The sequence below is a fragment of the Plecotus auritus genome, assembly GCF_963455305.1.
Source record: "Plecotus auritus genome assembly, chromosome: 6".
Lineage (NCBI taxonomy): Eukaryota > Metazoa > Chordata > Mammalia > Chiroptera > Vespertilionidae > Plecotus > Plecotus auritus.
This window is the reverse complement of record NC_137773.1, coordinates 170,297,069-170,318,738: the sequence shown is the minus strand read 5'-3', so window position 1 is coordinate 170,318,738 and position 21,670 is coordinate 170,297,069. Positions and strand designations below refer to the sequence as shown.

General features: G+C 58.6%; 2 protein-coding genes across 3 annotated transcripts; one reads left to right on the top strand and one right to left on the bottom strand.

The window, feature by feature from the left end:
- Nucleotides 1-3,009: 3,009 nt before the first annotated feature.
- On the top strand, nucleotides 3,010-11,384 carry KLHL40 (kelch like family member 40). Its single transcript, XM_080673266.1, has 6 exons — nucleotides 3,010-4,249; nucleotides 5,429-5,589; nucleotides 5,864-5,971; nucleotides 6,108-6,293; nucleotides 7,462-7,608; nucleotides 8,398-11,384. Exons 1-6 carry the CDS (start codon nucleotides 3,089-3,091, stop codon nucleotides 8,507-8,509), a joined length of 1,875 nt encoding a protein of 624 aa, XP_080529392.1. The 5' UTR covers nucleotides 3,010-3,088; the 3' UTR covers nucleotides 8,510-11,384.
- HHATL (hedgehog acyltransferase like) lies at nucleotides 9,162-18,351 on the bottom strand. Of its 2 annotated transcripts, none has more exons than XM_080673267.1 (12): nucleotides 18,072-18,351; nucleotides 16,285-16,403; nucleotides 15,855-15,922; nucleotides 15,248-15,361; nucleotides 14,921-15,115; nucleotides 14,345-14,554; nucleotides 13,813-13,984; nucleotides 13,213-13,357; nucleotides 13,074-13,109; nucleotides 10,054-10,255; nucleotides 9,544-9,685; nucleotides 9,162-9,387 (listed from the first exon to the last, which is right to left on the bottom strand). In XM_080673267.1, exons 2-12 carry the CDS (start codon nucleotides 16,388-16,390, stop codon nucleotides 9,263-9,265), a joined length of 1,515 nt encoding a protein of 504 aa, XP_080529393.1. In that variant the 5' UTR covers nucleotides 16,391-16,403; nucleotides 18,072-18,351; the 3' UTR covers nucleotides 9,162-9,262. The 2 variants fall into 2 exon arrangements, with proteins under 2 accessions (XP_080529393.1, XP_080529394.1); XM_080673268.1 differs by having other exon boundaries at nucleotides 15,248-15,503; nucleotides 18,072-18,229.
- Between the last annotated feature and the right edge of the window lie 3,319 nt (nucleotides 18,352-21,670).

Here is a 21,670-nt window from a genome sequence, read left to right as displayed (position 1 = left end):
TCTCTCTCATCATTGATGTTTCTATCTCCCTCTCCCTCTCCCTTCCTCTTTGAAATCAACAAAAATAAATAAAACAACATAAGACTGATCCCTATTTGCTAGCCATCTAAATTCCAGTTTCTATAAAATGGGGAAACTAATACCTACCTCATAATTTTGGTGTGAAGATTAAAGGGATGAAATGAGATGACATTTTCCTTTGATTCAGTGTACAGCAGTGGAGTCATGCTGCCTCCCTCTCTCTCCTACATCTCTCTCCTACACCCACATCCAATCGTCGGGCACCTCCCTGGGTCATTCACAGAGAGGGTACAGGCCTGGCCATGTCCTGATAGTTGTTGAAGTGGGATGATGGGTACGTGGGAAGTCAGTATACTATTCCCTCCACCTTTGTATATGTTTGCATTTCCCATAATTAGAATTAAAACAACAACAGTGGCTCCCCATTTCACTGAGGGGAACATCAACGCTATACACTCCGCACGGGGTCCTGCATGGTTCCCTCACCCTCTCCTCTCTGTTCTCATCTCCTTCTACTCACCTCACTCACTGCTCCAGCCCCACTGGCCTCCTGCTCTTCCTAGAATGAGCCAGACTCTTCCGCCTCAGGGCATTTGCTGCAGCTGTTTCCTTGCCTGGAGTCCTGCTTTCTCCATGGCTTGAACCTGCTCAAATCTAGACCTTTTAGTGAGTCCATCCTCACTATTCCATTTTCAATTGTTACCACCTCCACCTGTCACTCCCCACACCCCCTTTCCTGCTGTCTGTCACCATGGCAGTTATCATCTGACATGCTGCATAATAATTTATTTATTGCTGTCTTCCACGCCCACCCCCCCGCCCTGGGCTGAATGTAAGCTCCATGAAGCCAGGAATTCCTGCCTGATGTTCAGGTGCATCCTCAGCAGGTTCTCGATGAATGAATGAGCCACATAGCAATATCCTAGTGGAATGCCTGGTAGGGAGTGAGCACGATGGGATTCATCATTATCTAAAAATACATCGTGGAGTCATTTTGTAAATATAAGTTAATTGTTCAGTCAGCACCTCCTGTCCGACCTTTTTTTGTTAATTTGTGGGAAGCAGTAAGATACGGATACCCACGGTCCTTGGAGGTAGGCAGATCGGCTTTGAATCCCGGCTGGGCTGCTTGTCAGCTGTGTGACTTGGCCAAGTTGCCTAGCCTCTCAGCGCCTTCTGTACTGACAGTATTTGCTGGAAGCGCCCTGCAGTCCGGGGCTGGGTTGGAGGTCCACCACTCGTCCGCCTTGTCCTTTCTGCAAGGAGGACATGACCATCTCCAGGGCGTCCCAGGTGCTGTGCCTTCTGGGACCTGCTGGCAGGGTGAGCAAGGGATGGTCAAATGCACTGCTCAGGAGGAACAGGCAGCGATGACACTGAGATCACAAAAGGGGAGGTGACTCAGTCCTGGACCAGCCTGCGGTCCCCTCTCCAATCCTCCCATCCCCCCAAGCCTGAGGTTATAAACAAGTGACTCAGAGGAATGATGGGAGAATACCCCATAACAGTTCACACCAGTGTCCTGGGGGCTAAATTTAACCCACAGCTGCAGCCTCTGGCACTTTGGAAACCAGTTAATCTTGGTGGCTGAGGCTGTTGTGTGTGGGTGAAGGGGGGTGGGGTGGTCAAGAGTCCAGAGCAGTGTGGGCATAGGGACTGGCTGTCCTGGGCCTCTACCCTGATCCTTTAGGCTGTCACAGGGTGCAGGGGCCCTAAGGCCAGGCAGGCTCAGGCCAAGCCTAGAATGGACCAAGACCAATGAGCATAGACGGTGAACGTCTTTTTGAACCCTAGAATCCAGAATGTCACTCCCTCAGAATGTTAAAAACCTGGGGGTTTGAACACCTAGAATAGTTGAATTCTAGGAAATTAATTTCCTAGCATGCCTGACACCTAACAGTGTTAATACCCTGTGACTGTGTACTCCTAGGAATATAGAACCTCAATGCTTCTGAACCTTGGAGCAGGCGGAGGAGCTGAGGCCCTCCTAGTCTAACTCCTCCACCTCCTCATAGGGTAGGAAGGGAAACTGAGGCTCAACAAAGAGATCTGACCTGCTCCAGGCTCCACAGAAAAGTGGCCACCCATGCAGGAGGCAGCCAGTCGGTGATTCTCTCTCATCGTTGATGTTTACATCTCTCCCTCTTTCTTCCTCCCTGAGATCAATAAAAATATAGTTTGCCCTAGCAGGTTTGGCTCAGTGGATAGAGTGTCAGCCTGCGGACTGAAGGGTCCCAGGTTCAATTTGGGTCAAGGGCATATGCCTGGGTTGCGGGCTCTATCCCCAGTAGGGGGTGTGCAGGAGGCAGCCGATGACTCTCTCTTATCATTGATGTTTCTATCTCTCTCTCCCTCTCCTTTCCTCTCTGAAATATATATATGGGTTTTTTTCTCCTAAAAAGTGGCCATCTTGTTTACCTAAGACACCTTCTTGCTTTCTTGCACAGTTGAAGGAGCGTCTCAGAGCTGGGGCAGACATGGGAGAAGATCTTCCCATTTTAAAGGGGGGACAACAAGGTCCCCAATGACTGAATGCCATGCTCAAGTTCTCTGAGCACAAACCCAAGCACACTGTATCCAGAGGTGGCTGGAGTGAGATATATACTCCAGAGAGGAAATAGAGGCATCTGATGGAAAGACCCAGAAGGCATGAAGGGAGACCCAAGGTGGGACTCTCATACCCGCCCCTCCCTGATGTAAGGGGCAGAGCTTGGGTCATCCCCTCCCCCAAGGGCACTGCCCAACCTAGGAATGCGATCAAGGCCATGCTGCGCTCCATTTAGAAATGAGGCAGTGAGGCCCTCATCTTTGCACGAGGGCCCAGAAACCCCACTCCGTCCCATGAGTCCCCGGGGCTGAGTCAAAGCTGCTGGGAGAGGGCCTCTGCCCAGCTGTCCCCTCTGCGTCACGGGCAGGAGGCCAGGCAGCTCGCCTTACAGGGCCAGGCCCACCTCTATATATAGCCCACCAGGACAGCTGCGCAGAGCGAGCACCACCCAGCAGGACAGCAAGGACTACAGAGAGGAGGCCCCGGCACCCCTGGTCGCTGCACCCTAGGCCGCTCACCATGGCGCTGGGCTTGGAGCAGGCGGAGGAGCAGCGGCTGTACCAGCAGACGCTCCTGCAGGACGGGCTCAAGGACATGCTAGACCACGGCAAGTTCCTGGACTGTGTGGTGCGGGTGGGTGAGCGCGAGTTCCCGTGCCACCGCCTGGTGCTGGCCGCCTGCAGCCCCTACTTCCGGGCGCGCTTCCTGGCCGAGCAGGAGCCGGCGGGCGAGCTGCGCCTGGAGGAGGTGGCCCCGGACGTGGTGGCGCAGGTGCTGCACTACCTGTACACGTCGGAGATCTCGCTGGACGAGGCGAGCGTGCAGGACTTGTTCGCCGCGGCGCACCGCTTCCAGATCCCGTCCATCTTCACCATCTGCGTGTCCTTCCTGCAGAAGCGCCTGTGTCTCTCCAACTGCCTGGCCGTCTTCCGCCTCGGGCTCCTGCTGGACTGCGCGCGCCTGGCCGTGGCCGCCCGCGACTTCATCTGCGCGCGCTTCTCGCTCGTGGCGCGCGATGCCGACTTCCTCGGGCTCTCGGCCGACGAGCTCATCGCTATCATCTCCAGCGACGACCTCAACGTGGAGAAGGAGGAGGCTGTGTTCGAGGCGGTGATGCAGTGGGCGGCCAGCGGCGACGCCGAGGCCAAGGCCGAGCGCCAGCGCGCGCTGCCCACCGTCTTCGAGAGCGTGCGCTGCCGCCTGCTGCCGCGCGCCTTCCTGGAGAGCCGCGTGGAGCGCCACCCTCTCGTGCGCGCCCAGCCCGAGTTGCTGCGAAAGGTGCAGATGGTCAAGGATGCACACGAGGGCCGCCTCACCGTGCTGCGCAAGAAGAAGAAGGAGAAGGGGAAGGAGGCAGCCGGGCCCAAGGCGGCAGACAAGGGCGCTGGCGAAGCCAAGGCAGAGGGGGAGGAGGAGGAGGATGAGCGCGTCCTGCCTGGCATCCTCAATGACACGCTGCGCTTTGGCATGTTCCTGCAGGACCTCATCTTTATGATCAGCGAGGAGGGCGCCGTGGCCTATGATCCGGCCGCCAATGAGTGTTACTGTGCCTCCCTCTCCACTCAGATCCCCAAGAACCACGCCAGCCTGGTGACGAAGGAGAACCAGGTCTTCGTGGCCGGGGGCCTCTTCTACAATGAGGACAACAAAGAGGACCCCATGAGCTCTTACTTTTTGCAGGTGCCTTGCCAGCCCTGGGAGGGGGTGGCCAGTGCTGGGGACTGGGGTCAGCCTTGGGGCCCAGGAGAGACCTGTGTCTACTTGTTGGTGAATGTCCTTGGTCTACGGTGAGCTGTAGACCAGGGAGGTTCACTGACAGCCACTTGCCTGAAAGCTGAAGACAGTGATAGACAGTGGACAATGGCTCCATAACTTTGGTGTCTCAGCTTCAGGGGGATGTTAGCCCCAGGACAGTCTGATATGGTGGAGGCCTTGGCCCTGCACAAGGGTTGGGGTCAGGCACAGTGAGAAGGAGGAGCAAGGTCAGTGTAGGGGTTCTGGGCAGGGCCTTTGCATGAGTCGGGGACTGGAGTGTGGAACAGTGTGTCCCAGACAAAGGGATCATCCTGCCTAGTCCTGCCATTATACAGATGAGGAAACTGAGGCACAGGAAGGACCAGCAGAGTGGGGTGCCCAGTCCAAGTTGTAGTGGGACTATGGGATCTCAGAGGGCAGAAATGGCTTCCTCGTGGCAGGCCATGTAGGTGTGGGCTTTGCCACTTGGGTGGAATTTGGAGACCTGAAGGGGAGGCTGGTGGAGAATGAGCCTAGTGCGTGGTGGACACAGGTGGGCACATGTTCATTCCCTCTGGGCTTCCATTCATAAGTGAGGGTATTATTCCTCCTGCTTGGTAAGGTCATTTGAAGGTTAAATGGCAGGTATAAAGTGTTCATCAGTACAGGGCTCAGTCTTCAGAAAACTTTTCAAAAAGGTGAGCCACTGGTATTGTTATTATAAGACTGTCCAGGTGGACAGGGCGACAGACTTACACTGTAGGCTTTGAGGGGTGAGTGGCAGAGCTGGCTGTAAGTGGGTTTCCTGTGCCATGGGATGAGGTGGAGAACAGGGGGCAGGGAGTTGTACAGGGGAAGGGCCAGGCCCGGGGGAAAGCTGCCCCATCCTGGTGCTATAATGGCGATCTTCTGTCATCCGCCTGTTCACGAATGGGGTGGGGGTGGGTCAGCTTTCTCAACCAGAAAGGAGGCGGGGCACTGCCTCCAGAAACCACCTCCACCTGCGCTGACCCTACCTGGAGTCTTGGACTCCTCGGTGACCAGGGCGGTCTGATGGGGCTGAGCTGGGCTGGGGCTGGGACTGTGGGTGTGGGGGCGGAAGCTGACCAGACCCCCGGTCCGCAGTTTGACCACCTGGACTCAGAGTGGCTGGGGATGCCGCCGCTGCCCTCGCCGCGCTGCCTCTTCGGCCTGGGAGAGGCTCTCAACGCCATCTACGTGGTCGGCGGCCGGGAGCTCAAGGAGCGGGAGAGCAGCCTGGATTCGGTGCTGTGCTACGACCGGCTGTGAGCGCGGACAAGGGCGGGCCGCTGGGGCGGGGTTGAGGATGCCAGAGGGGCCTGGCGCCAGGGCACTGGTCTAGGGGGTGTGGCCAGGAACCCGACCGAGACCCGGTTAGGGAGGGGCGAGGCGGGATGGTTGGCAGGTGAGATGGAAGCAAGGAAATGAAGGTCTGGGGAGTTCTGGTAATGTATCGGGTGCACCACCAATACGTGTTGGGTGGGTGGGTGGGTGCAGAGACAGAGACTGAGTGTGTTTACCCTCTCCCCTCCCCTCCAGGTCGTTCAAATGGGGTGAATCGGACCCGCTGCCTTATGCCGTGTACGGCCACGCGGTGCTCTCCCATATGGACCTTGTCTACGTCATTGGCGGCAAAGGCAGCGACAGGTGAGGCTCCGGCCTGGAGTGGGTGCAGCAGCGGGTTGCAGGTGTCCTGGCTGCCTGGGGAGGGATTGGGCCAAGCGGGGGTGGGGGGTGCCCTGCTCCCGCTTCCTGTCCCTCACTTACTGCCTCAACCCCACAGGAAGTGCCTGAACAAGATGTGCGTCTATGACCCTAAGAAGTTCCAGTGGAAGGAGCTGGCTCCCCTGCAGACGGCCCGGTCACTCTTCGGGGCCACCGTCCATGATGGCCGCATTTTTGTGGCCGCCGGGGTCACAGACACAGGGCTGACCAGTTCCGTGGAGGTGTACAGCATCACAGACAACAAGTACGCCACCTGCCTCCTTTCTTCCTCCCTTCCCCGGGCAGGGCAACCAGGGACCGAGGGCCTCACTGGAAGCCCCTGGCTGTGTGGCTTTGGGCCTACGCCAGTCCTCTCTGAGTCAGACCCGGAGAGCAGCATAGCTCCTGAATGGGGTTTTCACAGTTGAGCTTGGACATCAGCACAGAAATAGTCCCTCTCCCCTGATCAGTAGTGAGGTGGGCTTCCCCCACAAGGCGGGGCGAGGATTATGGCCAGCCTGGTCGGCAGGAGAGAGCTCCCAGGAGTGGGGTAGGAGATGCCGGGTTCCTCATTCAGAGACTCACACCAGGCACTGGCCTGGTACTAGGGATGCAGGGGAGACCAAGCTACCCTGCCCTGGGAGGTCAGGAAGAAAACAGCTGTGATGGGAGAAGGATGCCCAGGCTGAGGACCGTTGGTGCCAAGGCAGTTAGGAGAAAGAGGCTGGCCCATGTGGAGGAATTGCTCAGGTTGGATGGAGTGTGGCGAGGGAGGTACTGGGCCTGCAGAGGTGGCCAGCAGGGCTGAGGAACTTTATCCCAAAGGCGATGAAATGCCTCTGAGGGGTTTTGAGCTCATGTCTGTGTTTTACTAAGATGCTTCATGCCAGCTGATGTAGGGGCGGGGTGGGAAGCAAGTCACACCAGCAGAGTGCGTGCGCTGGGCCTGGATTCCCAAGCCCTGGGTAGTCGGGGACCTGAGAGCAGATTTGGAGGGTGGGGATGAAGACTCCTTAAGAGTAATTGGACTGTGGGAGAAGGGGTCAGGGCAGGAGTCCAAGGGGTCAGGGGCTTAACGGCCACTGAGCTAGCAAGTGGGAGCTGGTTCAGGAGTGAAGGAGGGACACTGGGGAGGTCCATAGTGGATTTGGGGGGGCAGGTTGGGTAGCATGTCAAAGGGACAGTGAAAGGAAGTGTTGGGGGGTAATTGAATGGGAAAGGAAGTGAATACCAGAGGGAAGGGGAAGGGGAACAGGGTTGGGACACTCTGAGGCCTGGGCTGGGGCACCAAGTGGGCATTCTTGAGAAGGTCCAGAACAGAAGGCTGTGTTGAGAGCCTGGGACCCTGGGGTTCAGATTTCAGAGGGGTGCGACTGAGGCTGTGGGTGCTGGGGCCTCCTGGTGATGCACCTCTTCCCCCTCCCTCCCCCCAGGTGGGCGCCCTTTGAGGCCTTCCCGCAGGAGCGCAGCTCGCTCAGCCTGGTCAGCTCGGCGGGCACCCTCTATGCCATCGGTGGCTTTGCCACTCTGGAGACTGAGTCCGGGGAGCTGGTCCCCACAGAGCTCAATGACATCTGGAGGTGAGCCTGGCCCCGGGGAGGTGAGGGGCATCATGAGCAAGGCTGACAGCTCACAGCATCGTGGCCGGGCACCGAGGCACCTGGCAGGCTCTTTGGGGGCAGAGCTGATCCCTCTTCTGAGAGCCCTGGTGGGAAGGGACAGTAGACCCCGTTCAGCCCCGGTTCTCTCCAGTTTGGTTGGGAAAGTCTCTGGGTTTGCACACAAGACACCATGCCCCACTGTGGGGCCCCAGCTTAGGGCCCAGACCCATGGAAACAGGTCCCAAAGTAGAGGGGCCCTTTCCTCTCCCCTCCCTCCTGGAGGCTCTAGGGGGAGAGCTGGGGCCAGGATTGAGATCTGCCTGACCCCAGTTTCACAGAGCCGTTGCTTCCCATGGCTGGTCCTTCCTGGGGATGCAGGGGAGAGGTCTGGGCCCCCTGGGGCACCTTCTGATCCTTTAGGTCTCCCACTGCTGCCGGCAGCCTCCAGGGGGCATGGCTGCTGGAGAGTGGGAGTTGGGGGGACTTGGAGGGCTGAGGAGGGAAATTTTACATCTCAAGGGAAGATGTAGACCTTCTTGGAGGAAGGTGCCCTTCCTGGAATGTGGGGTGGATGTTCTCTGGGGGTGAGTCTTGTGGGAACCTTTCCCAGAACATGGGAAACCTCTAGGAGTGGACCATTCTCCAGGGCTGGAGTAGGGTGGAGTGGGGACTCCTCAGGAGTGGGCCTAGGGCACCCAGCCACCCCTTCCTGCTGGGTCTCCCTCTGAACTCGGCTGACCAAGCTCCTTGTTCCTGCCCTGCCTGCAGATATAACGAGGATGAGAAGAAGTGGGAAGGTGTTTTGCGGGAGATGGCCTATGCCACCGGTGCCACCTTCCTACCGGTGCGACTCAACGTGCTGCGCCTGACCAAGATGTGACCAGCCCGGAGGGCCTGAACTAAGCACCGTCCCATCCTGTGGCCCACACAGGCCGGGCCTCCTGGGGGCTCCAGGGATGAGGCTGGGAGAGGCCAGAGCCCACCTGGACCTGTGGTAATGGCCGAGTGGCTGCTTCAGTCGGGGAAGGTAATAGCTGCCCAGTCCTAGCCTTGGGGCAGGGATGAGGACTTTTAGGCCTCTCTGGTGTCTCTGTATCCCCCTGTTCTTGAGCCAGAACCACAGGGTCATATCCTAGACTACATCCCGGGCCTGTCCCAGCCAGGCTGTGTGCCAGCAAATTCCCCACAGGACCCAATACTGGCTGTCAGATGGGGACGGTCCCCACCAAGTGCTCCCTGCAACACAGATAGGTCTCCTGTGAGAAGAATAAAGTGCCTTCTGAGCGGGCAGCTCAGGGTCTGGAAGCTGGGGCTCCAAGAGTTAGTGACCAGCTAGTTTACAGGTTTGGGGCTTTAATGCTCAGATTTGGGGTTACCCGGGTTGGTGGTCTCTGCCCTCCATGTGGATGTCTCCTTCACACTGCGTGTGCCAACACCTTGACCCTCTCCCCGAGGCCCAGAACTCCCTGCTCCTCACCTTGCATAGACAAGGAGCCAGGGGACTGCTGGGGGAAGGGAGGGACCAGCCAAACTGTGATAGAAAAGTCTTTTATTCTCTTGGTCAGGCCCCATCTGGCCTGGCCTGGCCTGGGCCCAGGAATGGCTGAGCCGAGCCATCCCTCCCCCCACCTGCCTACTCCGGCTTCAACTTGTCCTGATTCTGCTCCTCCTCTAGCGCCAGGGTTCGCTCTCGCTCCTTCACCAGCTGAACACCACAGTAGGTGACAAACAGGATGGCCAGTGTGGTCTGGGGAAACCCTGTGGAGGGAAGAGGTCCTGGATGACTCTTCTCAGTCATGCCTCTCCCACTCGACCCGCCCTGGGGAATTGCAGTGAGGTGGGGGCATTGCAAAAGGTCACGGTCCTCGAGGGTGCTGCCTGGCAAGTTCTGTATCCCCCCGTCCTGTCCCTCACCTGAGAGTAACAGGCGCCGGGCGACCAGCTCTGTGAACTCCAGGCTGTTCAGGCTTACAAGGTTGTACAAGATGATAGCCCAGAAGTTCATGGCCCCAAAGATGCCCCGGACCCTGCGAGACATCTGCTCCGACAGAGAGGCCTGCGCGGTGCAGGAAAGCATTGTCAGTGTGGCAAGAGGTCCAGAGGGAAGAGGTCATGGTCGGTCAGAGGCCTTCCCACATGGCCACGGAGGCCCTGGGACATGCCCGGGTCTGAGAGTCCCAGGCCAGGTCTCTCTCCTTGTTAAAGGCGGGCAAACTGAGGTCTGGAGAGACGGCAGGGCCTGGCCAACATCGCCAGCCTGGGTGTTACACACCACACAGAAGGCCGGGAGGGTCAGGTCCCCGCCACATGAGTCCTTGTCCTGACAACCAGGAGGGTGGTGGTGAGACAGTTCTGGACTGGGGACCAAGTGTGGCTGGGAGCCTTCAGAGAGCAGCGGTGCCCAGACAGCCCCTCCCTGCTCACCTCCATGTGTGCCAAGGGCTCCCTCTCTGCCAGCTTCTGCACCCAGAGCTCAAAGTTGAGGCCAAAGCAGTTTAGGAGTGACCACAGGTAGACAATATCACAAGGCCCAAGCCACAGCGTGGTGACGGCAAATGTGGCCACGGAGGCCACCAGCTCGGGGATCACCTCAGAGTGCTCCCCGCCAATGTGGTCGTACACGTACCTATGGGAAAAGGCAGGTAGGAGACGGGCAAAGGATACCCAGCAGGGACAGCCCTCCTCGATGCCCATTCAACATTCCTGACCTCAGGTGGCTTCTCTTCGCGGACCCAACTTTGGAAGGTGGAGGGCTCAGCCCGGGACTCCAGATCTCCTCCAGCTATGCTCACGCAGTCCCCAGGTGGCCGCATCCAAACCCAAGGCTCTGAACACTGCCTATGCTGAGGAGCCCCAAACCTGAGTCTTTAGCCCAGTCTTCCTCCAAACTCCTCTATCCTACGGTTACCCGACTCCTCACTTGAATGGCAGGTTCCCCCATCCCTGCCCAAACCCACTGCATCCCCATCTCAGTTCATGACACTACTGTCCACTCAGTGGTAGGCCGGGAGCCTTCATGCCTTCCTGCATACTCAGTTCCCACCTCCACCCACATCCGCGCCTGCAAATGGGCTCCACTCAGCCCGGGCCACTGCTCACCACCTCCACTACCACCATCCTGGTCCAGGCCATCTCCTCCCACAGAGATTAAGGCCCGTCTCTAGGTCATCTCCCTGCTTCTGCCTTTGCCCCCTACCCTCACAGCAGCTAGAGGCATCATTTAAGAGTGTGGCTTGGATCACATCACTTCCGCAATCAAACCTTTGCCCCCATTACAATGAGAATAAATTCAGCTTCCTTACTGCGGCTAGAAGATCCCAGGTCCTCTGGATTCTGCCCACCTTCTAACCTCATCACCACCATTCTTGCCCGCGTGAACTCTGCTCTGGCCTCATTGGCCTTTCTGTCCCTCAGACACAGCTAGTCCCTGCCTCAAGACCTTTGCATCCATTGCTCCCCTATCTCGAATTATCGTCCCCACATTCCCTGATCTCTCAAATCTCAGTTCAAATATCATCGCACAGAGGTCTGCACAGATCCGGTGGCCAGCTTCTATCCCATTATACTGTGTGCATTTTTCCATAATGCCTACCACTCTCTAAAATGGTTTATGTGTGTGTTTACCTGTTTGTGGTCTGTTTCACCCGAGTTTGGGGTCTTTGCCATACTCACTGCTGTATCCCCAATGCCTAGAACAGTGCCTGGCACATAGTAGGTGCTTAATAAATATTTGTTAACTGAATTCAGTAGACAGCCCATTGAGTAACATCCTTGACCTCCTCGTTTCCAATGGTTTCTTTTCCAGTCCACCTCAGCCACCCACTCCCATGGCCACACCCCAACTTTGTCACCACTTAAAATTTCACTCATTCTTAATTCCCATTCTTCCCCCAGTCCCTCCTGGCCTGGCCTCCCAGCTCTGTTCTCCAGTCTCATTGGCACCCACCCTTCCTCATCTTCCTTAACAGGCTTATATTCAGTGAGTCATCATTATAAATAATCTAAAACCCCTTATTCCTCACCTCTTTCTTCTCACCCACCTGGGAGGGCCCAATCACCCACTTTCTCCTCACCAGCACCCACGAAGCTAAGCGCTGATGGGGGAAATCTCACACCTTCCCACATTAGAGTCCATAAATCCACTGTCTCCAACCTCACCTGGGCTCTCAATGCCAAGTTTACTCTAGTTGGCTTCTCCCATGCTCTACAGTGGATATGCCACCCTTATCGCCCCTTGTCAAGGGGAGTGGGTGTGGGGGGATCTAGGCAGGAGGGTGGAAGACACACAGATGCCACCTCCCTCCATGCCCCCAACCCTGCCTCTCTCAGCTAATGACCTCACCTCCTACTTCATGGAGAAAACCAGAGCCTTCAGGTGGAATCCCTCACCTTCTACATGAACCTGCTATCCTTCGGCAGCACACTGGCTTCCCGTGACCTGAAGCCAGGCCTCTGCTGGTCCCGTCTCCTTCTCCCTCCTCAGGGACCTCACTCCACCCATCAGTCCTCTATCCTGCATCACCAACTCCTCTCTATGCAGTACTCCCTCCAGCACCCAAGCACGTTCCACTATTTCTTGTCTTAAAACCCCCACATCTCCGCCAGCCACTCCTCTGTCTTCCCCTTCAGTGCCAGGCTTCTTCCCGAGTGGTCCACACATGAATTCCTCTGTAGTTCCTCAGTTTTTTCTCACGCCTCACCTGCCCCGGCCTCTCCCGTGAAAGGCTGACTCCTCCATGCCCTCAGTGTGTAGCTTCCGTGACCCCAGCAGCACCTGGCCCCGGTGCGCCCACCATACCTGAATGGTCTTCTCTGAGTTCCAGGATGCCACCTGGCCTTGGCTTTTCTCCTGTTCCAGTGACCACTCCTTTCAGTCTTTCCACCTGTTCTTCCTTCTCCCCAACCAGAGTTCTTCCCGGCCCGATCTTGGCTACCCCTTCTCTACTCTTCTCACTCTATTCCCTCTCTCTGGGACACCCAAGGCTGAAAGACCACCCACACCCATAATGCTCAGCGTTCCATCCATCCTCCAGGCTTCTCTGAACCACCTCCCCCTGAACTTCCACAGATATATCTCCCAGAATCCAACCAGACATTTCTCAATCGGAACCCTTTCTGGAAACCACACCTCCATCCTCCCAGGCTGTAGATATGAATCTGGGAATCATCCCCCTCACTGTCCTGATATCTGCAGATGATGGCCAAGTCCTGCCCAGGCTTCCTGTTGTGTGTCTCTACTCGGACTGTTTCTCTCACCTCCAGGGCCCCACCCAACAACAAACTTCTATGTCTTTGACCTAGACTTCTGCCACGATCTCTTCCCTGCCCTCCTGGCTTCCTCTGGGCCAGGGGTGATATTTTCAAACATGGACCAGTCTCTGCACTGCCTGCCCAAACCCCTGGCACGATGACTGTGACCATCCCCCCACCCCACCCCGACTCACTTGCAAAGCCAGTCATTGATGCCACGGTCAAAGTGCCTGTGGGAGGAGGGCAGCTGGGTGTGAATCACGTCGGGGAAGAGGCTCAGGAAAGGCAGGGAACCCAAGGGCATGTCCCCAGATGCCCGATGCCCACACTCACGTTTCCGCAAAGATGTAGAGTGCTGTGATGCACTTGGGAGGCTGGGGCGGGTCCAAGTGATCAAGACGCGCCACCGTGTTGACTACGCCAAACAGGACAGCGGCCTTCACCCAGTCATACACCAGGTTTGAGTAGGCTAGGGCAGCTGGGGACAGCATGTTGTCATAGCCTGACGGGTGTTGCACCTGTCTCCCCACCCCAGACACCCAAATCTACGGAGACTCACTGAGTCTGGTTTTCTGCTTCTGACAGTCTCCAGGTCCAGGAGAAGGTCCTGCTGCCCAGATTGCTCCATGGGCACCCTGCTCCCCACCTCCTGGATCCTGGCCACCCCATGGAGACCCCATCCCATTGTGGAGATCAGCCCGAGGCCCCAGTGAGGTGGAAAGGGCTCTGTCCCATACCAGTCTGGCTTCACAGGACAAAGAGAACAAGTCCCACACATGTCAAGGAATAAGTTCCCGCTCCCACAGCCTCAGATAAGTGCTGTGCCCCTTAGGGTGTCAGCTTCCCCAGCGGTGACACCATAGGAATATAGGTCTATCTTTCTGGGGTGGTGGCCCAGACCCCATCCCTGTTCTGGGTCCCCTGCGCACCCACCGAGGGCACTGTCCGGCAGGCGGCTGGCAAACTTGAGGTCACTGGGGATGGTGAGGATGTAGAAGAAGTGAAAGAAGATGTCCACGGCTATGATGGCCGCCACGCTGAGGCCCGCCTGGGCCCGGATGTGCCACAGCTCACCCTCGCGCCTCACCGGTTCCACCTGGCTCACCTGGGGGATGTCAAGGATGTGAATGGGAGTCACTGACTTCCTGGGGATCTGAGGGTGAGGGAGACTTGCCTCCATCCTGGCAGCCTGGCCCAAGGGTGGAAACACCCGAGGAGGGTTCACAGCCTGATAGGGGAGACCCAGTCCTGTCTTGGGAACCCTCTTTGAGTAGGAGGAGAGTCCTGTCTGGGAGGAGACACATCTCCATCTTGTGATCCTTGGGGGGACGTAGGGGGGATGTGGCCCAATCCTGGGGTCTGAGGAAGGCCGTCATGCCTGAGGAGGGGCCACAGCCCGCCCTGGGAGCCCCTGCCTGAAGAGGGACAATCAGCCCAGCTCTGAGAGCCACAGGGTGCCCCTCACCTGGGCATGGAAGCGATCAAAGGTCATGATGGGCCCGAAGAAGAAGAAAGGCAGGTAGAAGTTGTACTTGAGCAGGTCAGCCAGGGAGTAGCGGCGATCAGGGTGGGCACAGCTCTCTAGCGCAAAGCTGGTGCACCGCAGCACCGTGAAGCCGCTGCCCCCCTGGAACAGCACCTCTTGAAGATCAAAAGTGCCCGTTACAAACCCGTTCTGGATGGGAGAGAGCAGGCCGCCAGCTCACCAGGTGCCCCTTGTCTCTGGGAAGCCCACCCAGCTTCCCCAGGGGCCCAGCCTGGTCCTGTCCCTTCCTCTCTCCAGACCCAGTCAACGTTGGCCATTCAGGGCCAATTCATGGTAAGGGCTGGGGCAGAGCAGAGGATGAGCTGGACACGTCCCTGCTTTGGTGGAGGGGACCACCTTGTAGGCAAGGCATCCTCCATGGTAAAAGGCTGGGAGACAGCTGGGAAAGTGAAGGAAAGGCTTGGGGAGGTTGGGAGGGAAGGGCTTTGGATGGGGTGAGAGAGGTTTGAGGTCCTATCCCTGCACCCGCTACCCCTGCCCCTCCCTGTTGCACACCTGCCAGGAGATTAGGGGGTCCAGCTTGAAGGAGGCCAGGCTGGCCATGCCGAGGCCCAGACAGAGCCAGGGCTGACCCAGGAGTGAGGCCACATAGTGGCCGACACAGTGGCCAAGCAGCAGCAACAGGTACCAAGGGCCCATTGTGCCCACCACGGCCAGGGCCCCGTACACAGCATACATCCAGGCGCGGAGCTGTGGGCGGGGGGAAGGCTTCGTTTACCTGTCCATACACATGGAGGTGGGACCCCGGCATGGCTTCCCCACACCCCCTGTCGCTGAGGAGGAGCTGGTGGGGGAGGCTGGGGTGGCTCAGGCCTTGCTCACCTGCGGAGCCACCATTGTGCAGAGTTTAGCAAACAGCACGTGTCCGGAGAGGGTGAAGAGGATGACATTGCGGAAGGAGCTGAACCACATCACCCACTCGAAGTCAGCCACGTCCTGGGTGGGCCCGGGCAGGTTAAGGTGGGGCGGGGGCAGGATGGGCTGGCACTCCGGCTGCTCAGAGTCCCAGCACGTCCCAGCCCCCAGGTTCTTCTTACGCATGAGAGCAGAGCCATGGCTGGAAGCCCTGCCTTCCCCTCTGAGGGAAGCACCAGGCAGGGAGACAGAGAGGCGTGAGGGGCACCATGTGGGCTGCTCTGCCCCTCAAAGCTCACCCTCTCCCCGGCCCGTTGCCTGACATGAAACCATTATCGCATTGTTCCTGGGAAGGATGCTGCTAGGCACGTTTGGATTTACTTCCTGAATGAGCAGGGTCTGGGCAGGAGGGGCCAGTGGAGAAAGGGAAGGTGCTGGAGCTCAAACGAGAGACCCTCCCCATTGTGAGCCCCTGAACATCTGGAAAAGGGGGGCATCAGGACAGGTTTGGGGTCAGAGAGATGTGCCAGGGGCCGGGGACCCCAGTCAGGGACCTGGGGTGTGAAGGACCTACCATCTTCCGACCAATGTACTCCCAGCCGGGTCGCACAGACTCCCGGAAGGCCTTCCTTTGGGCCCCATCTGAGAACAGAGTGTGGCCTCAGGGGGAGGACCGCCCCCCCCTCTCCCATGCCTGCCCTGCACGAGGCTGGCCCCCACCTCAGAGAGCCTGCGTCTCTCTCTGCCTGTTTCTCTCTGGGTCTCCCTGTACGTCTGGGCCCAGGTCTCCCTAAGTGTCTGAGTGTCTCTCTCTCTGTGGCTCTGTGTCCAGGTCTCTGTCAGTGCTCCTGCGTCTGTGTCTCCCTGTCACTGTACCTGGCTCAGCCCAGTCCCAGGGCCCAGAGACTACTGGAGCCTCTGAGTTTCTGGCCTAGCTGGTTGGAACTCTGAGGCCCCCAGAGAGAGAAGGGTCCCACTCCCCTGCCCAGGGGCCCAGTGGTTACCTTGTGAAGCCTCAAGGAGGCCTTGGCCAGCATAGGCCAGGGCCCCACTCAGCACCAGGGAGTACAGGCCCAGCTCCGCCGCCGGCAGCGCTGTCTTGATGGCCATAGCCTGGATGTGGCTGAGGAGACAGAGTGGGTGAGGGCGCCGCTGACCCCCAGTCCTGCCTAGTCCACCTTATGCTCCCCCACTGAGGTGGTGAGGACCCCACTCTTGAGACTGCCCCTCTTGCCTCCTGGAGGTCTCATCCCATCATTCTTCCCTCCCCCCAATCCCCAACTCCTCCCAGACCTCCCCCAATTCAAGCTCCTGTCTTTCCCATTGAAACTCTTGAAAGCATACTCTCCACCCTCAGCCTGCCTTCCTCACCTTCATGTACTCCCATACCTTGCGGTGGGCTGGTCCCCACCCTCTGCTCATACTGCTCTTGCCCAGGCCTCAGGTGCCCTTCATGTGGAGCAGCCCCATCTGCATCACCTCAATCTGTTTCTGGCCCTCAGGGTCCCCACCTCCTTCAGTAAGCCTCCCTCAGTCCTGACAAAACCCCACCCCTCCCTGTCCCCTTCTCTGACTTCCACACCCTCCTGAGCCGCCTTTACTTTCCCTGACCTTCCTAGGTCCAGCCCCAGCACCAAGCCTCCAGCCTCTCACTGACCCCCACGCCCTCAATCACCCCTTGAACCCCAGCCTGCTATGTCCCTGGTCCCTGCCTGTGTCCCTGGTCCCTGCTGTGTCTCTCAGTGTTCTATGTATTCAGGCCCTGGATGCTGGCTGAAGGCTGTGCTATTTGAAGAGTTGCCCTGGGGTAGCGGGAGTGGGGCCAGACGGGCACCAGGGAGGGCACTGGCCACTGTCCAAGGTGCTGACCGTATCAGGCTCAGGGCGAGCCTAGCCACTCCCTTCTACCAGAGCCTGGTTTGTCCCCAGGAGCTCTGCTGGGCCATCTCTGGGACCTCAGCTAGCACCTATTCCTTCCCTATCTGGCTCCAGCCTGGCCCAGGACCTTCCCAAGGGCCCCATGGGTAACAGACTCAGGGCCCAAATTAAAGTGGGGCGGGGGGGAGACATGTATCGGCACCCTCTCGGGCTGGGCCGAGCCAAAAGGTAGCAGGCATGGCTCTGTCTCCCAACCCAGGTCCCCTCCCTCACCAAGTCTGCTAACAGCTCTCCTAGGCCCCCAGTGTCAGCATTCTCCCTATTACACAGATGGAGGGGCCATGGAACAGAGAGGCGCAGGGACCTGTCAAGGTCATACAACAAAGTGGATAGGATCAGGGGTTCTCAGTGAGCCCCTCTGGGGTCACAGATAAAAGGACCATTGCTGCCCCTTCCCAAACCAGGGGGCTGCTGCACCTGACTTCTGAGCGGCCGGGCTGAGGGCTGAGCCGCCTCCTTATCGGCCGGCGGGGGTAGGGAGGCCCCAAGGATCAGGTTAATGGAGCAGGAGCTTGAAACCGGAGCACGGTGAAGAGCCCGCGAAATAGCTTTGTCAGCTGCCTCCCACTCGCCACTTTCCAATTTTAGCTCCCCATGGCCGGTGCGGGTGTCCCTAGTGAGGCCTCTGAGCAGGGCCAGGGCTGGCCCCCGGCCTGGGACCTCTCCCAATGGACCCCCAGACCTGGGCCAGTTTGTGGACACAGGAGTCCCCCCTGTCCCCTGGTCCTGCTGGCTTCGAGTACACCTGGTGTAAGAGCCCACTTTGGGACCTGAGGTCTAAGATGAGGAGCCTGGGGAGGGCTCTGAAAGTCTCAAGGATCCCAGAGTAGCTGCATCCCCAGCTGGCACTGACCTTGAGGAGGCTGTGAGGGACCCTGGCACACTGCCCACCTCGGGGCTCCGGGGTCCTGCGTCCAAGCGTTTGTCCGTCCGATCAGCTGGGCTCTGGGGCCACGGTGGGGTTTGTCCAGCCCTGGGGTCCCCACCCCCTCGAGGCTGTGAGCGGTGAGTGGTGACAGCAGGAGCAGGGGAGGAGGAGGGCAGGGAGGAGGTGGCCTGCCTGGAGCGGAGCTGAGCCGAGTGGAGCCGAGCCGAGTGCTGCAGAGCTGCTGGCCACAGGGAGCCGCAGGGAGGATCTCAGTGGGGGTGAGGGTGGGGGTGGAGGTGGGAGTGGGGGTGGGGGAGGGGTGGAAGGGGTGGCCAGTGTCTCAGAAAGGGACACCTGGGCCTCATTTTAACCTGCCTCCTTGGCGCATAGAGTCTGTGCCTCCTGTCACTGCTAGCCAGAACTCCCCTCTTCCAGGAAGCCTTCCAGGTGTCCCTTGCTGGTCTCTCCAGGCCTGTGATCCCTGCAGCCACCACACACACACACACACACACACACATACACACACACACACACGCACTCACGCACACTTGCATGATCAGCTCCAAGAACTCCAGCCTGCACCTTTACAAGTGAACTCCCATGGGCTGACCCAGGGCAGACCATCTAGCCCTGCCCTAGGCCATTCCATCATGCTGAGAGTCCTGGCTGGCCGGGCGTCAGGCCCGGGGGAGGACTGACTTGACCAGTGGGATTGGAACTGACACAAGACATGTGGCTGTGGGACCCTCTGTGCTTCCAGCCCTGACCCATGGGGTGCTGCCCAGGTGGAGGGGTGCTAGCAGGGTCACTCGGCCAAGCTTGAGTGGGTACATGGAGTGACTGGCATCTTCTCCATGGCAAGGTGGAGGCAGCCAGCAATGTCCCTAACCAACTGGGGCTCCTCTGGGGGAGGTGAGAAGGGGGCAGGGCCTCACTCGGGGAAGGCGCAGCCAAGTCCTCAGCCCAGCCTATCGGATGAGGCCACCCTGAGAGGACAGGAACCTCTGATAGTCCCCCTTTAAAATAGGGGCCTCAGAGTCTATGGGGGACTCTTCATGCATGTGTGTGGGGGCCAGAAGTTGCTGTATGACTATAATCACAGGACAGGCCCTGGTGCCACTGCTGATCCCAACTCTGGCCACAGGCTCAGATGCAACTGGGAAGAAGGGGCTGCTCTCCTACCCCCAGCAGGGGCACTTCCGGGCCTGAGCAAGGCCTGGGAAGGAGAGAGAGACCCATATCCTCCCAACAGTGCTTTTAGGCAGTGAGCTTCCAAGCATGCAGACATGCTGGCCCAGAGGCCAAAACTTGGAGACCCCAGCACACACTCCCCACAGTGGCTAGACCTGCATCACTGGTCCCTGACCCTGAGAAGTGTGAGGAGCGATTATTGCACAGTGTGGGGGCTGGGTGAGGGCTGCCGTTGGGATCCTGGGCACTAGAGGGGCCAGCATCAGGGAGGGGTGCCCGAGGGAGTTAGGGAGGGATTCCTGGCCTGGGGTGGGGGCCACCTCAGAGTCCTGAGAAAGTCAATGGTTGTTAGGAGCAAGTTCATCCCAGTAGCCAGGTCTGATTCTAAGGCTGGGCATGGATCGACTCTTTTCATTTCACCAGCACCTGGAGGGAAGGTGTTACCCTTAGCCCCACTTGATGAGAAAGGAAACTGACGCACCAGGAGGTTATGTGGTTGAGGCAGTCCCATGAGCTTCTTGAGCTGACGGCCCTGCAGGGGCCAGAACCCAGCTCCCACACAAGCTGCTGGCGGAGGCCACCGTGGCCCTGCTCAGCCATCCTGCTGGTGCGTCAAGGAAGCAGACAGGGTGGTTTGGCTCCACAGTTAAGAGCACACACAGGTCCAGCCAATTCACTTGAACCTGAGCTGCACCTCGCTGGTGTGACCCCTTCTCTGAGCCCCACCCAGATCCTCACCTAAAAATGGGCAGACTTCCGGCCCTGACCATGGTGCGTTCCTGAGGGGCTTGACACCTCACTCCATGGCCAGGGCCTGGCTCACTAAACTGCTCATAAAGAGAAGCCAAAACCCTCTCACTGGAGAGGCCCAGAGAGGCAGGTCTCACACAGAGCAGATGTTCACCCGGGGACCCCCTCGCAGCGGGGTCTCTAGGGAGCTCGGCATGGAGGGCTAGGGAGGCCCTGGGACCTGGGGCTGGATGGCCCAGCTGCACTGAGGGGTGGCGGGAGGCGAGAGTGGCTGGTGTGGCCAGTCCACAAAACGAGGGGCAGGAACCCGATTAGGGTAAGACCAGCACAAGGACCTGGGGTCACAAATGGAAAGATGTGGTGGCAGAGTTCCTTCCCATCTCTTCGGGGGGTTTCGTGGTCGTTCAAAGTAAAAATGCGGGGAAAGCTCCTGTGTGTGTGTAAAATTGTTTTGTGTTGGTTGTGTGTGTGGTGTATGTGTGTATGTTTTGTGTTGGTTGTGTGGGTGGTGTGTGTGTATGTTTTGTGTTGGTTGTGTGGATGGTGTGTATGTGTATGTTTTGTGTTGGTTGTGTGTGTGTATGTATGTTTTGTGTTGGTTGTGTGGGTGGTGTGTATGTGTGTGTTTTGTGTTGGTTGTGTGTGTGGTGTGTGTGTGTGTTTTGTGTTGGTTGTGTGGGTGGTGTGTGTGTGTGTATGTTTTGCATTGTGTGGAGAGGGGGAGGGCAGGCAGGGACTTCCTTGTGGGGTGGCGGTAGGCTGGCTGAGAGGGGGAGACGGAGAGGCTGGTTCTAGAAGACACTGGATGTGGGGCCCAGAGGAGGGACCCAGGGCCAATGGAATGTGTTTGGGGCTTGAATCAGCCTGAGCCGCACCGCAGTCTTGGCTAGCTCAGCTGTGGCGCCGCAGAGGCCCTACGGGGACAGTGGCCAAGCCACACCCATGGCTCTACCAGGTCTCACCTGTCAGTGTGGGAACCTGAGCGCCCAGGTCGGAGGCACCTGACTGGGGTGCAGCCAGGGAGAAGCCTCACGTGAGGCCTCTTTGATTGTCCTTGCCCCTCCCCCTCCCACCTAGTGGCTCTGGGCAGGGTGTTCTCATCTGTGAAAGGCAAGTCCAGCCCACCTGCTGCCACTTGCCTAGGGCTGGAAAGGGCTCCCTCAGGGCTCCAGGGACGGGTGGTGCTGCTCAGGAGGGGCCCTGGGCATTAACCTGGACTGTCCAGGCTGCCCCTCCCCCACCTGGGGTAGATCCCTCAGGGCCCCAGTGCTTGGCCCCTTTGACAACTCCTCCTTCCCTTAAGAATCCTGCTCCCAGGCTCCCCTGGGCGTCTCCCTCCCACCCTCCCCCACTCACACCTCGGAGATCTGGACAGGCCCTCCCCACCCAGAGCTGGGCCATGAGCCCCGGGAGCCTCAGCAGGGAAGATGGAGGCTCTGCGGTGCCACCTTCTGTCTGTACTCCCACCCCCACCGGTGCCCTCCGTTTCCCTCTGACTGTGCCAGGAGCTCCCTGAGAGCAGGAGCAAGTCTGATGGCCGAGGGGCTGGCGTGCTGTCGCCACTCACTGGTGGCCGGCCGGCTCAGTGGATGGTGGCCTGGGACTTCTTGGAGCTCAGGGGCTGAGTCTGCCTCACCTGGACC